The sequence below is a fragment of the Daucus carota genome, chromosome 7, assembly GCF_001625215.2.
Source record: "Daucus carota subsp. sativus chromosome 7, DH1 v3.0, whole genome shotgun sequence".
Lineage (NCBI taxonomy): Eukaryota > Viridiplantae > Streptophyta > Magnoliopsida > Apiales > Apiaceae > Daucus > Daucus carota.
The window spans coordinates 39759002-39780932 of record NC_030387.2 but is presented as its reverse complement, the minus strand read 5'-3'; the positions used below and the strand labels follow the sequence as shown (position 1 = coordinate 39780932).

Here is a 21931-nt window from a genome sequence, read left to right as displayed (position 1 = left end):
GGGAATTAGTTAGTACTTTAGGCGGGAAATGTGGTTATAAAGTGGAAGATGGTGGAAGTAGTAGTTAGCGTTTTGTTAAATCAGTTCTAGTCTCCATTTTCTGTTCTTCCTCAACTCTCTCTCTGTAATTCTCTTACCAGTTAATAGAAATTCTATCTCTTTCCATTACAATTTTTTTTTTCCATAATTTGTATATTTAATAAATTCGATCCGGCCCGTTTAAACGCACCGTAGTCCAAAACACATTTGAAAAAATCTTGTCGAAAATCGTAAAAACTCTCCCCGGAGACGACATCGATGATGCTATACTGGTACACTTATGCACACGCACTCTTCATTCTCTATTGCTCTTCTAATTGTCAAATGTCAATCATCTAATAGCTTGTCATTATTACTTTACTCTGTGTGTGAGAGAGAAGGGGGAGAGAGAGAGATAGAGGGAGGGAGAGAGAGAGGGGGAGAGGGAGAGAGAGGACTTTCAATGTGTGTTTACTGATAATGTGCTTTTGCAAGTGTTGTTGTAAACTGAGGGAGGGAGGGAGGGAGAGGCAGCGGGAGAGAGGGAGAGGGGGGAGGGAGAGAGAGAGGGAGAGAGAGGGAGATTTTAGCTTGAAGTAGACGTGTTTACTGTGTGTGCAATTTTATGAATCATCAAATTTGCTAGCATCTGGTGACTATTTCGATGTGTAAATTATATGTGTGTGTCACGTTTTTGCTTGAAGTTGATGTGGTTACTGTGTGTTTGTGGTTGTGAATAAGTAGTTGAATATACAAATAGAGGAATCTAAGAAGAAAGAAGTTAACGTTGAAGATAATGTGCTTGCACCATCTTCTCAATCCAATTGTTTTATAATTAGTAGATTTAAGCTTGGAATTGAGCTTGTACTTTCTTTTATCTGACGTGTTTGATCAATTTTCCACTTTTTGTTTGTATGGAATGAGTGTCAATGTTGGTGTTGTCGTGTAGTTATGCAAAAAATGAATTCTGGTTTGAGAGTGATGTCAATATACATATAATAGTAGGAGTGTTGATGAACATGTCTAGATTGAAACTGATTACATGATGTGGGGTTATTGCAGCCATATGTGTTGTACGGTGATTTTTACCGATACGATGTTGACAAGAATGAGTGGAAATTAATATCCAGCCGTGACAGTCCACCACATCGCGGTGCTTATCACGCTGTTTCCCGGAAGAATGTCTTTCCATTTATGGTAAAACAACTATTTACAGTCATATACATTTGATAAGAAGCAGTGATTCTTCACTCATCCAGGCATTGCGTACTCGATTCTTGGGGATTCTAGGGTTCCCGGGGATTCTTATTAAATAAATAATTCTGTAATTAGTTGAGTAGTTAATCACTTAACTGCAGTTGTAATTATCAAGGATGATGAACTTATTTATTTGACTCTTTAGTTTAAATATAAATGTAACTCTCGAAATATATACATAGTACATATTTTTAATATTTGCCGAATATCCATATTTTAGGAGTTGCTGAATTTTCGTATCCCCATGCTTACTAATGTATTTGCTATGCATCTATACCATTGTATTTATCTGCCTGTGGCTAATTGACATATACAATTTATGACTCATGGCTTGCCGGTTTTTGCACTTTCCTGTTGACTGATATAGAACTCTGGTTTGTTGGTTCATAGGTGGTAAATTTACCTCTCCCAATCAAGAGCGTTTCAACCACTTCAAGGTAGAAAGTGTACCACCTACTACAGAAGTGACTTTCTTTTTGCACTTATATTTTAGCTTTAAGTTAAGAAATTTTCTTTGGAAGGACTTCTGGATGTTGGACTTGAAAACCAATAAATGGGAACAACTAAATTTTAAAGGATGTCCTAGTCCTCGGTCAGGCCACTGGATGGTAGGTTTTTATCTTTTTTTGTTGACATAAATATTCATTGCAGGCACATATTTTGGAAATTTAGTCTACATGGTTTTTCTGTGAGAACTATGGAACCTATACTCGTGGATATGTTTTATGTGCATTACTTATATTTGAAATTGATTTAATTTTTTAATATGTTTTTATGGTCTTTCTCATATATCGCCTTTTTTTTTTTGTGAAAAGCAATGGACAGGACAATTACCTTGAAGAGGCTATGAAATTAAGAATCTTCTTGATGAACTTTTGAGGAAATCATGGCATTCGCCCTCCAACCATTCTTGGTGTGAGAGAGCATGTTTTGACAGGGTCTGGCATCCTTGTATAATTTTCCTCTTGCCTCCTTGTAATGACATGTCTCTAATCTTTACTGTGTTGGTATGTATGTGTATTATATCTGAATGCAGTGTGTACTCTTTGGCCTGGTTTATGTCCAACCGAGAGACTAGTTTTGTGACATTGGGACGTGTTCTAGCCTATCCTCTAAAGTTAGTGGTGCTCATTCTGTATCCATTTTTTTATGTATTAATTTCGTGAATGCTCGGTATCTATTTTTTATGAATTAATTTTGTGAATTTATATTTGGTATATACTTTCATTTTAATCATACTTATTCTGGTGCCTCGAAAAATAAGATTCGTTGTCATGAAAAAAAAACTGATTTATCATTTCTCTTTAGGTGCTCATCTCAGTATAATTATTAGTGTGAAGTTAACCATAGTCCATTATGTAAGTTTGCTTTATATTCTTACAATTCAAATTAGCATTCTGTGTGAAGATTTGTGCTGATTACTAATTCAGTGATTTATAGGTTGGTTATTTTTTGTTGCAAGTGAAGCTATTCTGTTTAAGCTAAGGAGCATGTTTTCTGTAGCAATAACCTGTTTTATAAATACTTTAGTTGCTCTTCTAAATGTATTTGCCAATCTGAAGGCTTTGAATGTATTATGCTTGCTAGTTGTTTTAGTTTATGAACAGGTAAAATTGTGGACAAGCTGAAATATTCCTCCTAAATATTTATATTATCTGGTGTCTCAAGGTTACATATGCAAGTACTGATGTTAATTTCAATCCAATAATCACATTCTTGTAGGGGTTTGAGCCTGTGAATACAATTCACGGTTCAACTTGTTTGTCATTACACTATAGATTGATATTACGAATTCATGCTCTCTGGTGTAAACGTTTGTGGGTCAGTTATAAATATTTTGTTTTTTGCAGGCTGTTTTCAGCTATATTACAATGCAGCTTCATCTTTGCTCATTCTTTCACATATTCTCCCTGGGTACTAGAACCCATTATTGATGTACCATTCTGCACGGAGGAGCAAAAGTACGTATTTGTTGCTGTCATATATGTGTCGAGAATATTTCATCATTTTAACTTCTTAGGAGTAAATTGTATATTTACTGTAACTCACAAACTGCAGTATCGAGCAACTGGTAGAGGCTTTGTTGTCCATCAGATCAAGTTTGCTGATTACAGGCTAAACTTGAGAAGTCATTTTATTAAAGCGCAAGTAATTCAAGTGGACTCTCTTGATGAAGGTATGAGTTTGGTGATGTTAACGAAGGAATTTTTAAATCATATGTATTTTGGATCTCTCTCTCTCTCTCTCTCTCCACTGTAGAAGTAAAATTTGATTTTTAGGACACACCTTAATATCTCTCTCCCCCTCTCAACACTGTAAAAATAAGATTTGATTTTCAGGACACACCTTAAAAAGTTGACATTTAGGCCCATCTCTCAGTATATGTGCATGCATATAGCGTCCACTTTTGTTTATAGGAGAATGACCAATAACAACTGAACACCTATACATGGGGAACTTTTTTGAGAACTAGAATAAAATTGAAAATACGTCAAATGGAAACTAAATCAAGCATACACGATTATTAAACGAGAGACAGGAGGGATATGTTTATCCGACGGTGAAAAAAACCCTTAAAGAGTTTGCGACAACAGCAGAATGTAAACGGAAATATTAAGACATGTGTTCAGATAAACTAGAATTTTAAAGCAGAAAGTCAGTCTGCTGCATAAATGACTGACTTCATTAGGCTTCATCTTCGGTGGTCGGGTCAGGAAGCTGGGATAACTGAGCCGGAAGACCCTGAGCATCTTGGGATCCAGCAGCAGGAACCCCAGCTTCTTCTGATCCAGCAGAATCTTCTGATCCAGCAGAATCTTCTGATCCATCAGCTGGAACCGCCAGAGTTTCTGGATGGTCAAATCTACATGCTGGTCCCTTCTTGCAGACCCCGCAGCGACTGTAGAATGTACAGACCTCCATATCCTAAATCATCAAGAATAAAAAGAAGTTATTTGTATACAGATATGAATGCGGGTCACCTTAATAGACACACCATACCAGAAAACAGTCATCCTATAACAACCTGGTAGAAAATAATCTGCTTAAGTAGTTTTGGGAATGTTAAAAGACATTAATTAATATTTCAGCACAGTATTTAGGGAAACACTTACAGGCCTTAAAGGCAGGCCTTTATCATTTAGAGGGCATATGCTGATAGGCCTTGGCATCTGCTGGTAGGCCTTGGCATCTGCTGATAAAGTTTTCATTGGCAGCTGAAGCTCTGCAGCGATAGGCTGGCCCCATTCTGCTGCTGTGTATATAAGAGCATCATGGTATTCTAAAGGAACCTTCAGTAAAGGAGAAATATCATAGTAACTCAAATTAAGGTATTAAGGTATCATCCGAATGAAACTTGGTCTGTTAAGAGAGTAAGAGTCATTCGTGTAGATATAAAAAGCTCAAAAAAGCAAACAGCTTGATATACATATATCCCATATGTGAACATTTACGAGATGTAAAAATATCAATATCAGGAATTTCTAGTCATATGTTGTATCAATAAACAATGTGATAGATATACTAAAGAAAGACCTACTTGTTAATATAAATGCTTAGTTATATTGTAGAAGATAGTATTTTATCCAAAGCTCCAGACAAAGAAATCATCAATATAAAACATGAAAGATGACCCTTTAATTCTGATTATTTAGTGATTTGGGTGTTGAATCGATTTATTCAGCATGCACATATCAAAGACCGTTAGTAATTAAAGTCTTTCTTTACTGTTACCTATTGCACTTCTTTGACATTACTAGAGGGAGTGTGATAAAAGCTTAGTTATGTTGTATAAGACGGTATTTTTATAATATTCTTGTTTTTTAAGATAGTTATATTCTTGTGGCAAAAAAAAAAGAAGAAAAGATAGTTTTATTCTTCAGAATTTCTCTCAGTAATGCTTTCATGGCTATAGACGAGAAATAGGATGATCTCGATCTGGCAGATTCTTGTTTAATTCACATAGAGTAGCTTGCTACATGTCAAGTGAATAAGCCTTGTGGCCTCTTATGTCGTCATAAAGGACAGGCATAGCCTCATTTTCCGTGTGAAGTGAATACACTTGTAGCAATATATAAGTAGTGACAAGGTTTTTCACGGGACCTGAGGAAAGGATACAATCAATATTCCCTATTTTATAATAATTCTAATTTAACCACCAACGCTAGAATAAAGTGATCCACAATCTAATAATCGCACTGAATAATCATCAACAGGGTAAAATGCGATTCACGAATCAGGACTAAAGATGTCAAATTTCTATCAAGATAAGAGAAACTTATGACCAGTCACAATCCTAGGATTTAGTAAATCAACAAGAATGTTCCAATGTACCAAGAAAAAGAATAAATTTATGGAGAAACATTTTTTTAAAACTTTATAAGAATCAGTATAGTCCTGATCCCCATTTTATTCATTATTCAATCAAACAAAGAATCAGTCGCACATCTAAACTTTAAATTTATTCATTCTAATATAAAGATTAACACACACCACTTAAAAGATCAACCAAGTTAAAGTAGTTATACCTGGATTAACTGATTGAATGGGTGGTTATATCTGCAATTGAATCCGAACTTGCACCAACCATATTTCATAAAATAGAGGCAATCATCCACCTTGGGCCTTACAGGGTATCTCTCTTTCTTATGCTTCGCATCTTTCGACACCACAGGACCTACCTTGACATTCTCATTTCCATTCACCGAATCTTTCGGAGCTAAATTGTGAACCTCTTGACTCAAAGCATCGGCATTTTGGAAACTTGGCACTTCAAGATCTTTATAATCACTAAAATTTATCGTCCCAAACCTCAAGATTCTCTGAAAAGGCTGGTAGCTACTTCCCTCCATTGTCCCTCTACTTGAGAATTGTAAACCCTAAGCTCTAGAAAAAACCCTTTTGCTCAGTCGCTTGTTAAGCGCACAGACTTGTGAAATATAATTTTGCAATTAGGCCAGTTTAAAAAAAAAGAAAAGAGAAGTGTAGATAGTAGCATTAAATTGCAAGATTTAAATTTGGATTTTGCAACAACCACAAGATATCATATAATATCATATCTACACAGATATCTATTTATTGTGATCCTAATCCACTAATGTATCCTACCGACAGATTTAGGTAGTAACATTGGACATGAGGTTCGATATAGGTAGTGAGTAACATTGGGCCCGTGGTTTGATATAAGGAAAGAGTTGTTTCAAACGCTCCTATAATGTATCTCTAAATACTACCATTTTAAGGGGTATGTTTTATGTATGTGGGCCAAAAGTTTGTTTAAAATATTTATAAATGGAAACGTAAGCCCGTATGATATATCGGAATGCGCTGGTGGGTTTACCTTGATTTCTACCTAATATCGTTATTGAATCGTATATATCATTATGATTCGATTTGATTTCTATCTTATAATCATGATGAGATCGTTCTAAATGGGTTTTTTTTATAATTTGATTAACCGTCTATCAATTTTAATTTTAAGCAAATTATTAAATAATTTAAAAAATATACAATAATTAAATTTATATTTTATATCTGAAATAGTAAATAATCTTATACATTACAATGACATAATTTTTGTTCTATATAAATCATAAAATAGTATTGATGGTTCATTTCCACAATCAAAGGTGGGTAACTATATCCTTATGTACATAAGCGTAAGAGGGATAACGGAAGAATGCTATCGTAGCCGGTGGTGAGCAAAAAAATGCAATTGAAATTGGTAAAATCTCATAAAAATCGAACCCTATAAAATTGAAAAGAAATCGAAAATTGAAAAACCGAATTGAGTCTAATGGTTGTGCTTTAGGTTATAGCCTAAATTCGAACCGAAGAAAACCGATTCGAACCGATTTTTTTAAAAAAACAAATAATTCTAAATATAATTTATATTAAAGCTTTTGAAATTAATGTATACACATATTTTTTAGGTTCAAGAGTGATGAATATTAGCCAATTCTGGACCGGAGGCCCGTCTAATCCATAGCCTCCCTTCTCACGATTCAAACTTCGAAGTACCAAATTAATAGCTATTATGTGTGAGTTAGTTTAACATAATAAACTTTAAAACATAGAAGTCCACATGTGCATTGCAAAATATAAGTGATAGAAACTTAGAAAGTAATGTTGTTAGGTTATTGAAATTTGCTTTGATCAAGTATCATAAAACCTTAATTATTAAACACTGAAGAGATGCTGTTATGTTTAAATATATATTTTGTAAATTAAGTTTTATTTATTTGATTTATAATAAATTTCTCATTTTTAGTTAATGCGGTTTTTTAACTGTAACCAAATAGAGATTATGAAACCGAATCGTGGTTTTGGTTGTGGTTGAGGTTCTTGATTTTAAAAATCGAGGTTTTCGGTTCTGGATGCGCTTTTATCTAAAAATCGCACCGAACCGATCCATGTTATATCACGGTCAGGATGCGTGATCGACTCTTAGCAATCATATAATTGTATATATATAGTTTAAAGTTGTACTAAAACCAGAAGCCTAATACTCTTCAACGTAAGAAATTTTTTATGTTAAAACAAATCATTTAATATTCTGACAAATCACATAAACAAGTTATAAAAGAACTAAATTATTAATGAAATTAAATTTGAGAAACAAACGCAACAAATAGATCACCAGAGCCTAATCTATCAGAAAATTAGCTCAAACACAAACAGACCAAAGTTATATATTAATTATAAAAAGCCCAATCTTATGATTGACAAATAAAAATAATTAAATATTATTTTAAAAAAAAATACTATATGGAAAAGGGATATCATATGTGATTTTCTGGGTTAAAATATACTATAAGATAATAAGAATTATAAAAATATTAAATATTCATGCATTATACGAGTTTAAAGCTAGTACTTATAATTGAGGTAACCCATTTTAACCGGCTAAGCAAAATCAAAGGTTCTATATAATATAACATACATACATATACATATACATACATGCATACATATATATATATATATATATTTATATATAGGGTAGCACTCCATAGCATACCCTCTTATATGGAGTTACGTAGCACATCATTATAAATATATACATAATATATATTCTATTATATTTTTTATGAAATATAATTGCAAATTTTGATTATTAAACCGAAAACGAAGTTATACAATTTTTTTATTCCAAAGATCATCTAAAATTATGCAATATCTCAACATGATTCTATAACAGAATAATAATCATCCAGAATTATTCTGTTGTAGAATCAGTTTCGAAAATATACTTTTTTTAATCAAATTTTAAGTGTTAAATTACTTAAAATAGATTTATTTTATAGTATTCTATATTAGAATCACGTTTTATATGTATTTTATAACAGAAATTATAATAAAATTGATGATTTATAGTGGCGCACTATGTAACTCCATATAAGGAGTCCCTCTCTGAAATGTTGGCCTATATATATATATATATATATATATATATATATATATAGATATATAACCGGTTAAAATGGGTTGCTCTAATAGAAACAACTCACAGACTAAAAACTAGAAACTGGTGATTTCTATAACTAAATTTATCTTATCATGGAGGGTGAATTGTTTGAAGTCGTTGATTTCATATTCATGATTTATTGAATTTTTAGAATTCTAATTACGATTTTTCCTGATTTTAATTTTTCATCGGCTCATTTCATATTATCATTGCTATATATAAAGATATAAACATACGACACATCATCAAAATATTACATACTATCACTATGTATAAGTGATGCTACAAAAAATTGTCATAATGCTAGTAATCAAATCCGAACCTAAGTTGGTGGCTAAAAAAATTCAAACATAACATTAATGAGTAAAAGGAAAAAAAATTTAGTTGGGTGGCAAGTTTCTAAAAACACAATAAGTTGAGTGGCAAAAAAATCTATTTTCCCTAATTCTTTTGTTTTTAGCTAGTTTGCATTGTGTATTTTCCTTCCAAATTTGTCCGCGCTTTGGTAATCGTTAGTTTTGAAGTAGTCAGAATAGATCCATGTAAAAAAGTTTAATCGATCAATGATTTTAAACCTAGAGAATTTCTCATCGCCTATTCTTAATGGGCGGTGTTCACTACAGGAAAATTGGCTAAATTCGAACTAAAAAAGTTTGTCTTAATTGCTTTCTGCACGCACTCTTATGTCCAATACTAAAAAAGGTAATTTTGGAACTTTCTTCTTCCAATAATTTCGAGACTGGAAAAGGTAATTTTTAAATTTTCTTCTAATACTGAAATTTATATTTTAAAATTGCTGGAAAATAGAATAGAGTTAGGCGCCACCTAAACGCCTTTCGTTTCTCTTTTGTATAAGTATACTGGCCAACATTCCAGGGAGTTACATAGTGCGCCATTCTAAATCATCAATTTTATTATAAATTCTATTATTGAATACATATAGAACGTGATTCTAATATAGAATACCATAACATATATCTATTTCAAGTCATTTAACACTTAAAATTTGATGAAAAAGTATATTTTCGAAACTGATTCTACAACAGAATAATTTTGGATGATTATTATTCTGTTATAGAATCATGTTGAGATATTGTATAATTTTAGATGATTTTTGGAATAAAAAAATTGTATAACTTCGTTTACGGTTTAATGATCAAAATTTGCAATTATATTCCATAAAAAATATAATAGAATATATATTATGTATATATTTATTATGGTGTGCTACGTAACTCCATATAAGATGGTATGCTATGGAGTGCTACCCTATATAAGTATATAAGTATATTGATGATTGATTAATGATTGATATTATGTTGATGCTTGATTACTAATAATAAATCAGATAAATCTTTTATTGATGTTTTTTTCCCATAATTTGTATATTTAATAAATTCGATCCGGCCCGTTTAAACGCACCGTAGTCCAAAACGCATTTGAAAAATTCTTGTCGAAAATCGTAAAAACTCTCCCCGGAGACGACATCGATGATGCTATACTGGTACACTTGTGTACACGCACTCTTCATTCTCTATTGCTCTTCTAATTGTCAAATGTCAATCATCTAATAGATTGTCATTATTACTTTACTCTGTGTGTGAGAGAGAAGGGGGAGAGAGAGAGGGAGATAGAGGGAGGGAGAGAGAGGGGGAGAGAGAGAGGACTTTCAATGTGTGTTTACTGATATTGTGCTTTTATAATTGTTGTTGTAAACTGAGGGAGGGAGGGAGAGGCAGCGGGAGAGAGAGAGAGGGGGGGAGGGAGAGAGAGAGGGAGATTTTAGCTTGAAGTAGACGTGTTTAGTGCGTTTGCAGTTTTATGAATCATCAAATTTGCTAGCATCTTGTGACTATTTCGCTGTATAATTATATGTGTGTGTCACGTTTTTGCTCGAAGTTGATGTGTTTACTATGTGTGTGTGGTTGTGAATAAGTAGTTGAATATACAAATAGAGGAATCTAAGAAGAAAGAAGTTAACATTGAAGATAATGTGCTTGCACCATCTTCTCAATCCAATTGTTTTATAATTAGTAGTTTTAAGCATGGAAATGAGCTTGTAGTACTTTTTTTTTTATCTGATGTGTTTGATCAATTTTCCACTTTTTGTTTGTATGGAATGAGTGTCAATGTTGGTGTTGTCGTGTAGTTATGTAAAAAATAAATTCTGGTTTGAGAGTGATGTCAATAAACATATAATAGTAGGAGTGTTGATGAACATGTCTAGTTTGAAACTGAATACATGATGTGGGGTTATTGCAGCCATATGTGTACGGTGATCTTTACCAATACGTGTTGACAAGAATGAGTGGAAATTAATATCTAGCCGTGACAGCCCACCACATCGTGGTGCTTATCACGCTGTTTCCCGGAAGAATGTCTTTCCATTTATGGTAAAACAACTATTTACAGTCATATACATTTGATAAGAAGCAGTGATTCTTCACTCATCCAGGCATTGCGTACTCGATTCTTGGGGATTCTAGGGTTCCCGGGGATTCTTATTAAATAAATAATTCTGTAATTAGTTGAGTAGTTAATCACTTAACTGCAGTTGTAATTATCAAGGATGATGAACTTATTCATTTGACTCTTTAGTTTAAATATAAATGTAACTCTCGAAATATATACATAGTACATATTTTTAATATTTGCCGAATATCCATATTTTAGGAGTTGCTGAATTTTCGTATCCCCATGCTTACTAATGTATTTGCTATGCATCTATACCATTGTATTTATCTGCCTGTGGCTAATTGACATATACAATTTATGACTCATGGCTTGCCGGTTTTTGCACTTTCCTGTTGACTGATATAGAACTCTGGTTTGTTGGTTCATAGGTGGTAAATTTACCTCTCCCAATCAAGAGCGTTTCAACCACTTCAAGGTAGAAAGTGTACCACCTACTACAGAAGTGACTTTCTTTTTGCACTTATATTTTAGCTTTAAGTTAAGAAATTTTCTTTGGAAGGACTTCTGGATGTTGGACTTGAAAACCAATAAATGGGAACAACTAAATTTTAAAGGATGTCCTAGTCCTCGGTCAGGCCACTGGATGGTAGGTTTTTATCTTTTTTTGTTGACATAAATATTCATTGCAGGCACATATTTTGGAAATTTAGTCTACATGGTTTTTCTGTGAGAACTATGGAACCTATACTCGTGGATATGTTTTATGTGCATTACTTATATTTGAAATTGATTTAATTTTTTAATATGTTTTTATGGTCTTTCTCATATATCGCCTTTTTTTTTTTGTGAAAAGCAATGGACAGGACAATTACCTTGAAGAGGCTATGAAATTAAGAATCTTCTTGATGAACTTTTGAGGAAATCATGGCATTCGCCCTCCAACCATTCTTGGTGTGAGAGAGCATGTTTTGACAGGGTCTGGCATCCTTGTATAATTTTCCTCTTGCCTCCTTGTAATGACATGTCTCTAATCTTTACTGTGTTGGTATGTATGTGTATTATATCTGAATGCAGTGTGTACTCTTTGGCCTGGTTTATGTCCAACCGAGAGACTAGTTTTGTGACATTGGGACGTGTTCTAGCCTATCCTCTAAAGTTAGTGGTGCTCATTCTGTATCCATTTTTTTATGTATTAATTTCGTGAATGCTCGGTATCTATTTTTTATGAATTAATTTTGTGAATTTATATTTGGTATATACTTTCATTTTAATCATACTTATTCTGGTGCCTCGAAAAATAAGATTCGTTGTCATGAAAAAAAAACTGATTTATCATTTCTCTTTAGGTGCTCATCTCAGTATAATTATTAGTGTGAAGTTAACCATAGTCCATTATGTAAGTTTGCTTTATATTCTTACAATTCAAATTAGCATTCTGTGTGAAGATTTGTGCTGATTACTAATTCAGTGATTTATAGGTTGGTTATTTTTTGTTGCAAGTGAAGCTATTCTGTTTAAGCTAAGGAGCATGTTTTCTGTAGCAATAACCTGTTTTATAAATACTTTAGTTGCTCTTCTAAATGTATTTGCCAATCTGAAGGCTTTGAATGTATTATGCTTGCTAGTTGTTTTAGTTTATGAACAGGTAAAATTGTGGACAAGCTGAAATATTCCTCCTAAATATTTATATTATCTGGTGTCTCAAGGTTACATATGCAAGTACTGATGTTAATTTCAATCCAATAATCACATTCTTGTAGGGGTTTGAGCCTGTGAATACAATTCACGGTTCAACTTGTTTGTCATTACACTATAGATTGATATTACGAATTCATGCTCTCTGGTGTAAACGTTTGTGGGTCAGTTATAAATATTTTGTTTTTTGCAGGCTGTTTTCAGCTATATTACAATGCAGCTTCATCTTTGCTCATTCTTTCACATATTCTCCCTGGGTACTAGAACCCATTATTGATGTACCATTCTGCACGGAGGAGCAAAAGTACGTATTTGTTGCTGTCATATATGTGTCGAGAATATTTCATCATTTTAACTTCTTAGGAGTAAATTGTATATTTACTGTAACTCACAAACTGCAGTATCGAGCAACTGGTAGAGGCTTTGTTGTCCATCAGATCAAGTTTGCTGATTACAGGCTAAACTTGAGAAGTCATTTTATTAAAGCGCAAGTAATTCAAGTGGACTCTCTTGATGAAGGTATGAGTTTGGTGATGTTAACGTTTTAAATCATATGTATTTTGGATCTCTCTCTCTCTCTCTCTCTCCACTGTAGAAGTAAAATTTGATTTTTAGGACACACCTTAATATCTCTCCCCCTCTCAACACTGTAAAAATAAGATTTGATTTTCAGGACACACCTTAAAAAGTTGACATTTAGGCCCATCTCTCAGTATATGTGCATGCATATAGCGTCCACTTTTGTTTATAGGAGAATGACCAATAACAACTGAACACCTATACATGGGGAACTTTTTTGAGAACTAGAATAAAATTGAAAATACGTCAAATGGAAACTAAATCAAGCATACACGATTATTAAATGAGAGACAGGAGGGATATGTTTATCCGACGGTGAAAAAAACCCTTAAAGAGTTTGCGACAACAGCAGAATGTAAACGGAAATATTAAGACATGTGTTCAGATAAACTAGAATTTTAAAGCAGAAAGTCAGTCTGCTGCATAAATGACTGACTTCATTAGGCTTCATCTTCGGTGGTCGGGTCAGGAAGCTGGGATAACTGAGCCGGAAGACCCTGAGCATCTTGGGATCCAGCAGCAGGAACCCCAGCTTCTTCTGATCCAGCAGAATCTTCTGATCCAGCAGAATCTTCTGATCCATCAGCTGGAACCGCCAGAGTTTCTGGATGGTCAAATCTACATGCTGGTCCCTTCTTGCAGACCCCGCAGCGACTGTAGAATGTACAGACCTCCATATCCTAAATCATCAAGAATAAAAAGAAGTTATTTGTATACAGATATGAATGCGGGTCACCTTAATAGACACACCATACCAGAAAACAGTCATCCTATAACAACCTGGTAGAAAATAATCTGCTTAAGTAGTTTTGGGAATGTTAAAAGACATTAATTAATATTTCAGCACAGTATTTAGGGAAACACTTACAGGCCTTAAAGGCAGGCCTTTATCATTTAGAGGGCATATGCTGATAGGCCTTGGCATCTGCTGGTAGGCCTTGGCATCTGCTGATAAAGTTTTCATTGGCAGCTGAAGCTCTGCAGCGATAGGCTGGCCCCATTCTGCTGCTGTGTATATAAGAGCATCATGGTATTCTAAAGGAACCTTCAGTAAAGGAGAAATATCATAGTAACTCAAATTAAGGTATTAAGGTATCATCCGAATGAAACTTGGTCTGTTAAGAGAGTAAGAGTCATTCGTGTAGATATAAAAAGCTCAAAAAAGCAAACAGCTTGATACACATATATCCCATATGTGAACATTTACGAGATGTAAAAATATCAATATCAGGAATTTCTAGTCATATGTTGTATCAATAAACAATGTGATAGATATACTAAAGAAAGACCTACTTGTTAATATAAATGCTTAGTTATATTGTAGAAGATAGTATTTTATCCAAAGCTCCAGACAAAGAAATCATCAATATAAAACATGAAAGATGACCCTTTAATTCTGATTATTTAGTGATTTGGGTGTTGAATCGATTTATTCAGCATGCACATATCAAAGACCGTTAGTAATTAAAGTCTTTATTTACTGTTACCTATTGCACTTCTTTGACATTACTAGAGGGAGTGTGATAAAAGCTTAGTTATGTTGTATAAGACGGTATTTTTATAATATTCTTGTTTTTTAAGATAGTTATATTCTTGTGGCAAAAAAAAAAAGAAGAAAAGATAGTTTTATTCTTCAGAATTTCTCTCAGTAATGCTTTCATGGCTATAGACGAGAAATAGGATGATCTCGATCTGGCAGATTCTTGTTTAATTCACATAGAGTAGCTTGCTACATGTCAAGTGAATAAGCCTTGTGGCCTCTTATGTCGTCATAAAGGACAGGCATAGCCTCATTTTCCGTGTGAAGTGAATACACTTGTAGCAATATATAAGTAGTGACAAGGTTTTTCACGGGACCTGAGGAAAGGATACAATCAATATTCCCTATTTTATAATAATTCTAATTTAACCACCAACGCTAGAATAAAGTGATCCACAATCTAATAATCGCACTGAATAATCATCAACAGGGTAAAATGCGATTCACGAATCAGGACTAAAGATGTCAAATTTCTATCAAGATAAGAGAAACTTATGACCAGTCACAATCCTAGGATTTAGTAAATCAACAAGAATGTTCCAATGTACCAAGAAAAAGAATAAATTTATGGAGAAACATTTTTTTAAAACTTTATAAGAATCAGTATAGTCCTGATCCCCATTTTATTCATTATTCAATCAAACAAAGAATCAGTTGCACATCTAAACTTTAAATTTATTCATTCTAATATAAAGATTAACACACACCACTTAAAAGATCAACCAAGTTAAAGTAGTTATACCTGGATTAACTGATTGAATGGGTGGTTATATCTGCAATTGAATCCGAACTTGCACCAACCATATTTCATAAAATAGAGGCAATCATCCACCTTGGGCCTTACAGGGTATCTCTCTTTCTTATGCTTCGCATCTTTCGACACCACAGGACCTACCTTGACATTCTCATTTCCATTCACCGAATCTTTCGGAGCTAAATTGTGAACCTCTTGACTCAAAGCATCGGCATTTTGGAAACTTGGCACTTCAAGATCTTTATAATCACTAAAATTTATCGTCCCAAACCTCAAGATTCTCTGAAAAGGCTGGTAGCTACTTCCCTCCATTGTCCCTCTACTTGAGAATTGTAAACCCTAAGCTCTAGAAAAAACCCTCTTGCTCAGTCTCTTGTTAAGCGCACAGACTTGTGAAATATAATTTTGCAATTAGGCCAGTTTAAAAAAAAAGAAAAGAGAAGTGTAGATAGTAGCATTAAATTGCAAGATTTAAATTTGGATTTTGCAACAACCACAAGATATCATATAATATCATATCTACACAGATATCTATTTATTGTGATCCTAATCCACTAATGTATCCTACCGACAGATTTAGGTAGTAACATTGGGCATGAGGTTCGATATAGGTAGTGAGTAACATTGGGCCCGTGGTTTGATATAAGGAAAGAGTTGTTTCAAACGCTCCTATAATGTATCTCTAAATACTATCATTTTAAGGGGTATGTTTTATGTATGTGGGCCAAAAGTTTGTTTAAAATATTTATAAATGGAAACGTAAGCCCGTATGATATATCGGAATGCGCTGGTGGGTTTACCTTGATTTCTACCTAATATCGTTATTGAATCGTATATATCATTATGATTCGATTTGATTTCTATCTTATAATCATGATGAGATCGTTCTAAATGGGTTTTTTTTATAATTTGATTAACCGTCTATCAATTTTAATTTTAAGCAAATTATTAAATAATTTAAAAAATATACAATAATTAAATTTATATTTTATATCTGAAATAGTAAATAATCTTATACATTACAATGACATAATTTTTGTTCTATATAAATCATAAAATAGTATTGATGGTTCATTTCCACAATCAAAGGTGGGTAACTATATCCTTATGTACATAAGCGTAAGAGGGATAACGGAAGAATGCTATCGTAGCCGGTGGTGAGCAAAAAAATGCAATTGAAATTGGTAAAATCTCATAAAAATCGAACCCTATAAAATTGAAAAGAAATCGAAAATTGAAAAACCGAATTGAGTCTAATGGTTGTGCTTTAGGTTATAGCCTAAATTCGAACCGAAGAAAACCGATTCGAACCGATTTTTTTTAAAAAAACAAATAATTCTAAATATAATTTATATTAAAGCTTTTGAAATTAATGTATACACATATTTTTTAGGTTCAAGAGTGATGAATATTAGCCAATTCTGGACCGGAGGCCCGTCTAATCCATAGCATCCCTTCTCACGATTCAAACTTCAAAGTACCAAATTAATAGCTATTATGTGTGAGTTAGTTTAACATAATAAACTTTAAAACATAGAAGTCCACATGTGCATTGCAAAATATAAGTGATAGAAACTTAGAAAGTAATGTTGTTAGGTTATTGAAATTTGCTTTGATCAAGTATCATAAAACCTTTAATTATTAAACACTGAAGAGATGCTGTTATGTTTAAATATATATTTTGTAAATTAAGTTTTATTTATTTGATTTATAATAAATTTCTCATTTTTAGTTAATGCGGTTTTTTAACTGTAACCAATTAGAGATTATGAAACCGAATCGTGGTTTTGGTTGTGGTTGAGGTTCTTGATTTTAAAAATCGAGGTTTTCGTTTCTGGATGCGCTTTTATCTAAAAATCGCACCGAACCGATCCATGTTATATCACGGTCAGGATGCGTGATCGACTCTTAGCAATCATATAATTGTATATATATAGTTTAAAGTTGTACTAAAACCAGAAGCCTAATACTCTTCAACGTAAGAAATTTTTGATGTTAAAACAAATCATTTAATATTCTGACAAATCACATAAACAAGTTATAAAAGAACTAAATTATTAATGAAATTAAATTTGAGAAACAAACGCAACAAATAGATCACCAGAGCCTAATCTATCAGAAAATTAGCTCAAACACAAACAGACCAAAGTTATATATTAATTATAAAAAGCCCAATCTTATGATTGACAAATAAAAATAATTAAATATTATTTTAAAAAAAAATACTATATGGAAAAGGGATATCATATGTGATTTTCTGGGTTAAAATATACTATAAGATAATAAGAATTATAAAAATATTAAATATTCATGCATTATACGAGTTTAAAGCTAGTACTTATAATTGAGGTAACCCATTTTAACCGGCTAAGCAAAATCAAAGGTTCTATATAATATAACATACATACATATACATATATATATATATATAGGGTAGCACTCCATAGCATACCCTCTTATATGGAGTTACGTAGCACACCATTATAAATATATACATAATATATATTCTATTATATTTTTTATGAAATATAATTGCAAATTTTGATTATTAAACCGAAAACGAAGTTATACAATTTTTTTATTCCAAAGATCATCTAAAATTATGCAATATCTCAACATGATTCTATAACAGAATAATAATCATCCAGAATTATTCTGTTGTAGAATCAGTTTCAAAAATATACTTTTTTTAATCAAATTTTAAGTGTTAAATTACTTAAAATAGATTTATTTTATAGTATTCTATATTAGAATCACGTTTTATATGTATTTTATAACAGAATTTATAATAAAATTGATGATTTATAGTGGCGCACTGTGTAACTCCATATAAGGAGTCCCTCTCTGGAATGTTGGCATATATATATATATATATATATATATATATATATATATATATATATATATATATATAACCGGTTAAAATGGGTTACTCTAATAGAAACAACTCACAGACTAAAAACTAGAAACTGGTGATTTCTATAACTAAATTTATCTTATCATGGAGGGTGAATTGTTTGAAGTCGTTGATTTCATATTCATGATTTATTGAATTTTTAGAATTCTAATTACGATTTTTCCTGATTTTAATTTTTCATCGGCTCATTTTATATTATCATTGCTATATATAAAGATATAAACATACGACACATTATCAAAATATTACATACTATCACTATATATAAGGGATGCTACAAAAAATTATCATAATGCTAGTAATCAAATCCGAAGCTAAGTTGGTGGCTAAAAAAATTCAAACATATCATTAATGAGTAAAAGGAAAAAAATTTAGTTGGGTGGCAAGTTTCTAAAAACACAATAAGTTGGGTGGCAAAAAAATCTATTTTCCCTAATTCTTTTGTTTTTAGCTAGTTTGCATTGTGTATTTTCCTTCCAAATTTGTCCGTGCTTTGGTAATCGTTAGTTTTGAAGTAGTCAGAATAGATCCATGTAAAAAAGTTTAATCGATCAATGATTTTAAACCTAGAGAATTTCTCATCGCCTATTCTTAATGGGCGGTGTTCACTACAGGAAAATTGGCTAAATTCGAACTAAAAAAGTTTGTCTTAATTGCTTTCTGCACTCACTCTTATCTCTGTCGCTCTGGGCTCTGGTGTTGGTTCTCCGTGTGTGTATACGAATTGCAAGTAATCGTGTTAAGAAGCTATTGTATGGAGTATGTATAGTGATGATTGGAAATCTCGTAATAAGTATTTCATCTCCAGCGTTGGAACCAGAAATTAATATGATCCGGGGCTGAAATCTAGAATAATGACTTTTCACTGATATTTGAGATTAGCCGGGGCTCAAAAGAAGAAAATATCTTGATTTTTAAGAACAAAAACATGTATAAAAACATGAGAATCCATCAATTTTCTTGGCTCAACCGGGGATGGGTTAGCCTCCGCGGTTCTCGCTCATGTTCATCCCTGATGATACGAGTCTTAAACTTTTTACTGCAATTGATAGTGCAGTTCCCTGATTATCTCTAGATATAGTCCATGTGCATGGATAATTGCAAGAAATCGCTTAAATAACTCGAATGTGTTTAGTGTGTCCTCTACTCACTCATCTCAGTTGTGTGCAGAACTATGAATTGTTGTGCTGCTTGTATTTTTTACCAGAGAAGAGTGCAGTGCAGAGTGTGAGATGAGGGTGTGCTTCCTAGATGACGAAGCCTTTTTAAATTTATGCTTATTGAGTCGTAAGTCGTCGTTATGGCTATCACAAAAATATTGTGAGGATGGTGAAAAACATAACTCCGGACAAAAGACTTGAATTCATTAGGTCTTTGGAATTTGAGGCAGAGTACAGGTCTGTTGATCCAATAAATGGGTATAAAGGGCTCGTAAATCAGAATGTAGAGCAGATTGAAGAGTACAAAAAGAGTATTAAGTTGTTGATAGAGCAAGCCAAACACCTTCGAAGCATTGAACACCACCGTGAAAAAATTGCTGCTGCTGAAGAAAAAATCAGACAACTTGAAAATATCGTTGTTACTCAATTCCAAAAGATCGGAGAGATTTATGACGATGAAAACAAACCGGAAGTGAAAGAAGTTGCTGGAGAAGATCACGCTTGATTCCAGCAAAAGGCTACTTGAGAGTGGTAACTCGTGTATTACATTTTTGCGTAAAGATTATGAACAAAGTATGTTTTAACAAGTATGAAATACATAAATCATTGGTAAAGATTGTGAGATTTATCTTAAATTCTATGGCCTGTTTTAAGTCAAGTTTTTAGCTTTTTCATATTTTTGAGTACATGGCTGTTCACAAAATTTCAGCATTATGCATATGACTGTTATCAGGGACGATTTAGGATGCTTTTTTCTGGGAGCATCAAGCCAATTTTTAGAAATTATCTATATATCTTCAAATTCGACAAGGACACTTTTATAATTTTATCAAATTTATAACAGTGAAATCATGTCAAAAAAATTATGAGGGACACGTTTCCCCTCCGTACTCTTTATTGGGACTGTCATAGTTCACTCTATATTGTTCTTATTTTTGAGTGCATCTCTCTCGGTTCTCACTCTGTCCATGACATTGTTCTCTGGAGATGTTCCCCCGGATAAAAGGGCCACCTCAGATAGACAGTTCTAATTTCTAAACATCTCCAAGACGTGAGAATTCTCAGATGAAATATTTATTTGTGGCATTACAGCTTTGGATATATAGTACTTGAGTCGATTGTTGGACCTTCAGTTTCTGCAAAAAAGGAGTCGTTTATGCTGAATCCATACTGATTTCAAGTTTCAGCTCATTGTTTTCCAACTTGCTAAGAGCAATATAATAATATATAATCTCCTAGTGATTTAGGATACTATACACATACATCTATTCCAAGTTCCAACAATATGCTTTATCTATTAATATATTTGAATAAAACTATATATAAGCCAAGTATGAAAAGGTGTGAAAAGAGAGAGAAAGTGAATATTTTATAGATTAAAATGGTTTAGGACGAGCACGGTTGGATAGCTCAGTGGTTAAGAGCTTATCTTCTGTCGTCCCGTCGTCCCAGGTTCTGGGTTGGTTTAGGACAAGTGTGATAGTACATAAGGCACATGTAGTGTGTCCTAGTGTTTTAAAGCACCATTAAGACACTGTTAGATTACTTTTTATCTCAAATGCCTTAAATTTTAAGTTAGAACATTATTATAGGGCACTGTTGGACTTCTCTGAGTCCTGTATCCTTTTTCTTTGAGATGAGCCCAGTCCAGTATCTTTTTTCTTTGAGATGGGCCCAGCAAGAGCAAAATTAATTAATTTATTAAAATGCAATTTATCAAATGCAACTTGTATAAATGAGTCGTCATTGTGTTTGATTTTGATCAAGTACAGTTTCAAGAGTATTGTTATATTTTCCCGAAAGATTTGGGTTCTCGTAACCTATTTCTGCAGTGATAATAAAAGAATAATGTTATATCTGATTTTTATAAATTGATTTTCTTTTTCCTTTTTCTTTAAAATCTAATTTTAAATTATGTGCGAACTGAAAACACAATTTAAAATAACATTTAAACTGAAAATTCAATTAAGTAACATTTTCCGAATTAAATTAAGTAACATTTTCAATTCAAATACCGGATGTTACTATATTTTGAGTGTTAAATTTCAAATTAAATTAACCTGATTCTTTCAAAAGACGATTATTAACCCGATAACTTCATCGAGACGGGTTCATCCAAACAACAATTAAT

General features: G+C 32.7%; 2 protein-coding genes and 1 long non-coding RNA gene across 11 annotated transcripts; 1 reads left to right on the top strand and 2 right to left on the bottom strand.

The window, feature by feature from the left end:
- Nucleotides 1-152: 152 nt before the first annotated feature.
- On the top strand, nt 153-20486 carry LOC108196493 (uncharacterized). Of its 9 annotated transcripts, none has more exons than XR_001801806.2 (15): nt 153-311; nt 1081-1215; nt 1666-1712; nt 1797-1883; nt 2091-2213; nt 2312-2392; nt 3126-3236; nt 3334-3451; nt 11584-11630; nt 11715-11801; nt 12009-12131; nt 12230-12310; nt 13044-13154; nt 13252-13369; nt 19811-20486. It is a non-coding gene; the product is annotated as an uncharacterized LOC108196493 (long non-coding RNA). The 9 variants fall into 9 exon arrangements; XR_010285551.1 differs by lacking the exon at nt 153-311 and adding an exon at nt 653-670; XR_010285552.1 differs by lacking the exon at nt 153-311 and adding an exon at nt 11003-11133 and having other exon boundaries at nt 681-1215.
- On the bottom strand, nt 3791-6147 carry LOC108196492 (zinc finger CCCH domain-containing protein 65-like). Its single transcript, XM_017363795.2, has 3 exons — nt 5802-6147; nt 4389-4565; nt 3791-4200 (listed from the first exon to the last, which is right to left on the bottom strand). Exons 1-3 carry the CDS (start codon nt 6123-6125, stop codon nt 3961-3963), a joined length of 741 nt encoding a protein of 246 aa, XP_017219284.1. The 5' UTR covers nt 6126-6147; the 3' UTR covers nt 3791-3960.
- Nucleotides 13678-16035, bottom strand: LOC108196491 (zinc finger CCCH domain-containing protein 65-like). The gene is made up of 3 exons (XM_017363794.2): nt 15712-16035; nt 14298-14474; nt 13678-14109 (listed from the first exon to the last, which is right to left on the bottom strand). Exons 1-3 carry the CDS (start codon nt 16033-16035, stop codon nt 13870-13872), a joined length of 741 nt encoding a protein of 246 aa, XP_017219283.1. The 3' UTR covers nt 13678-13869.
- Nucleotides 20487-21931: the final 1445 nt, after the last annotated feature.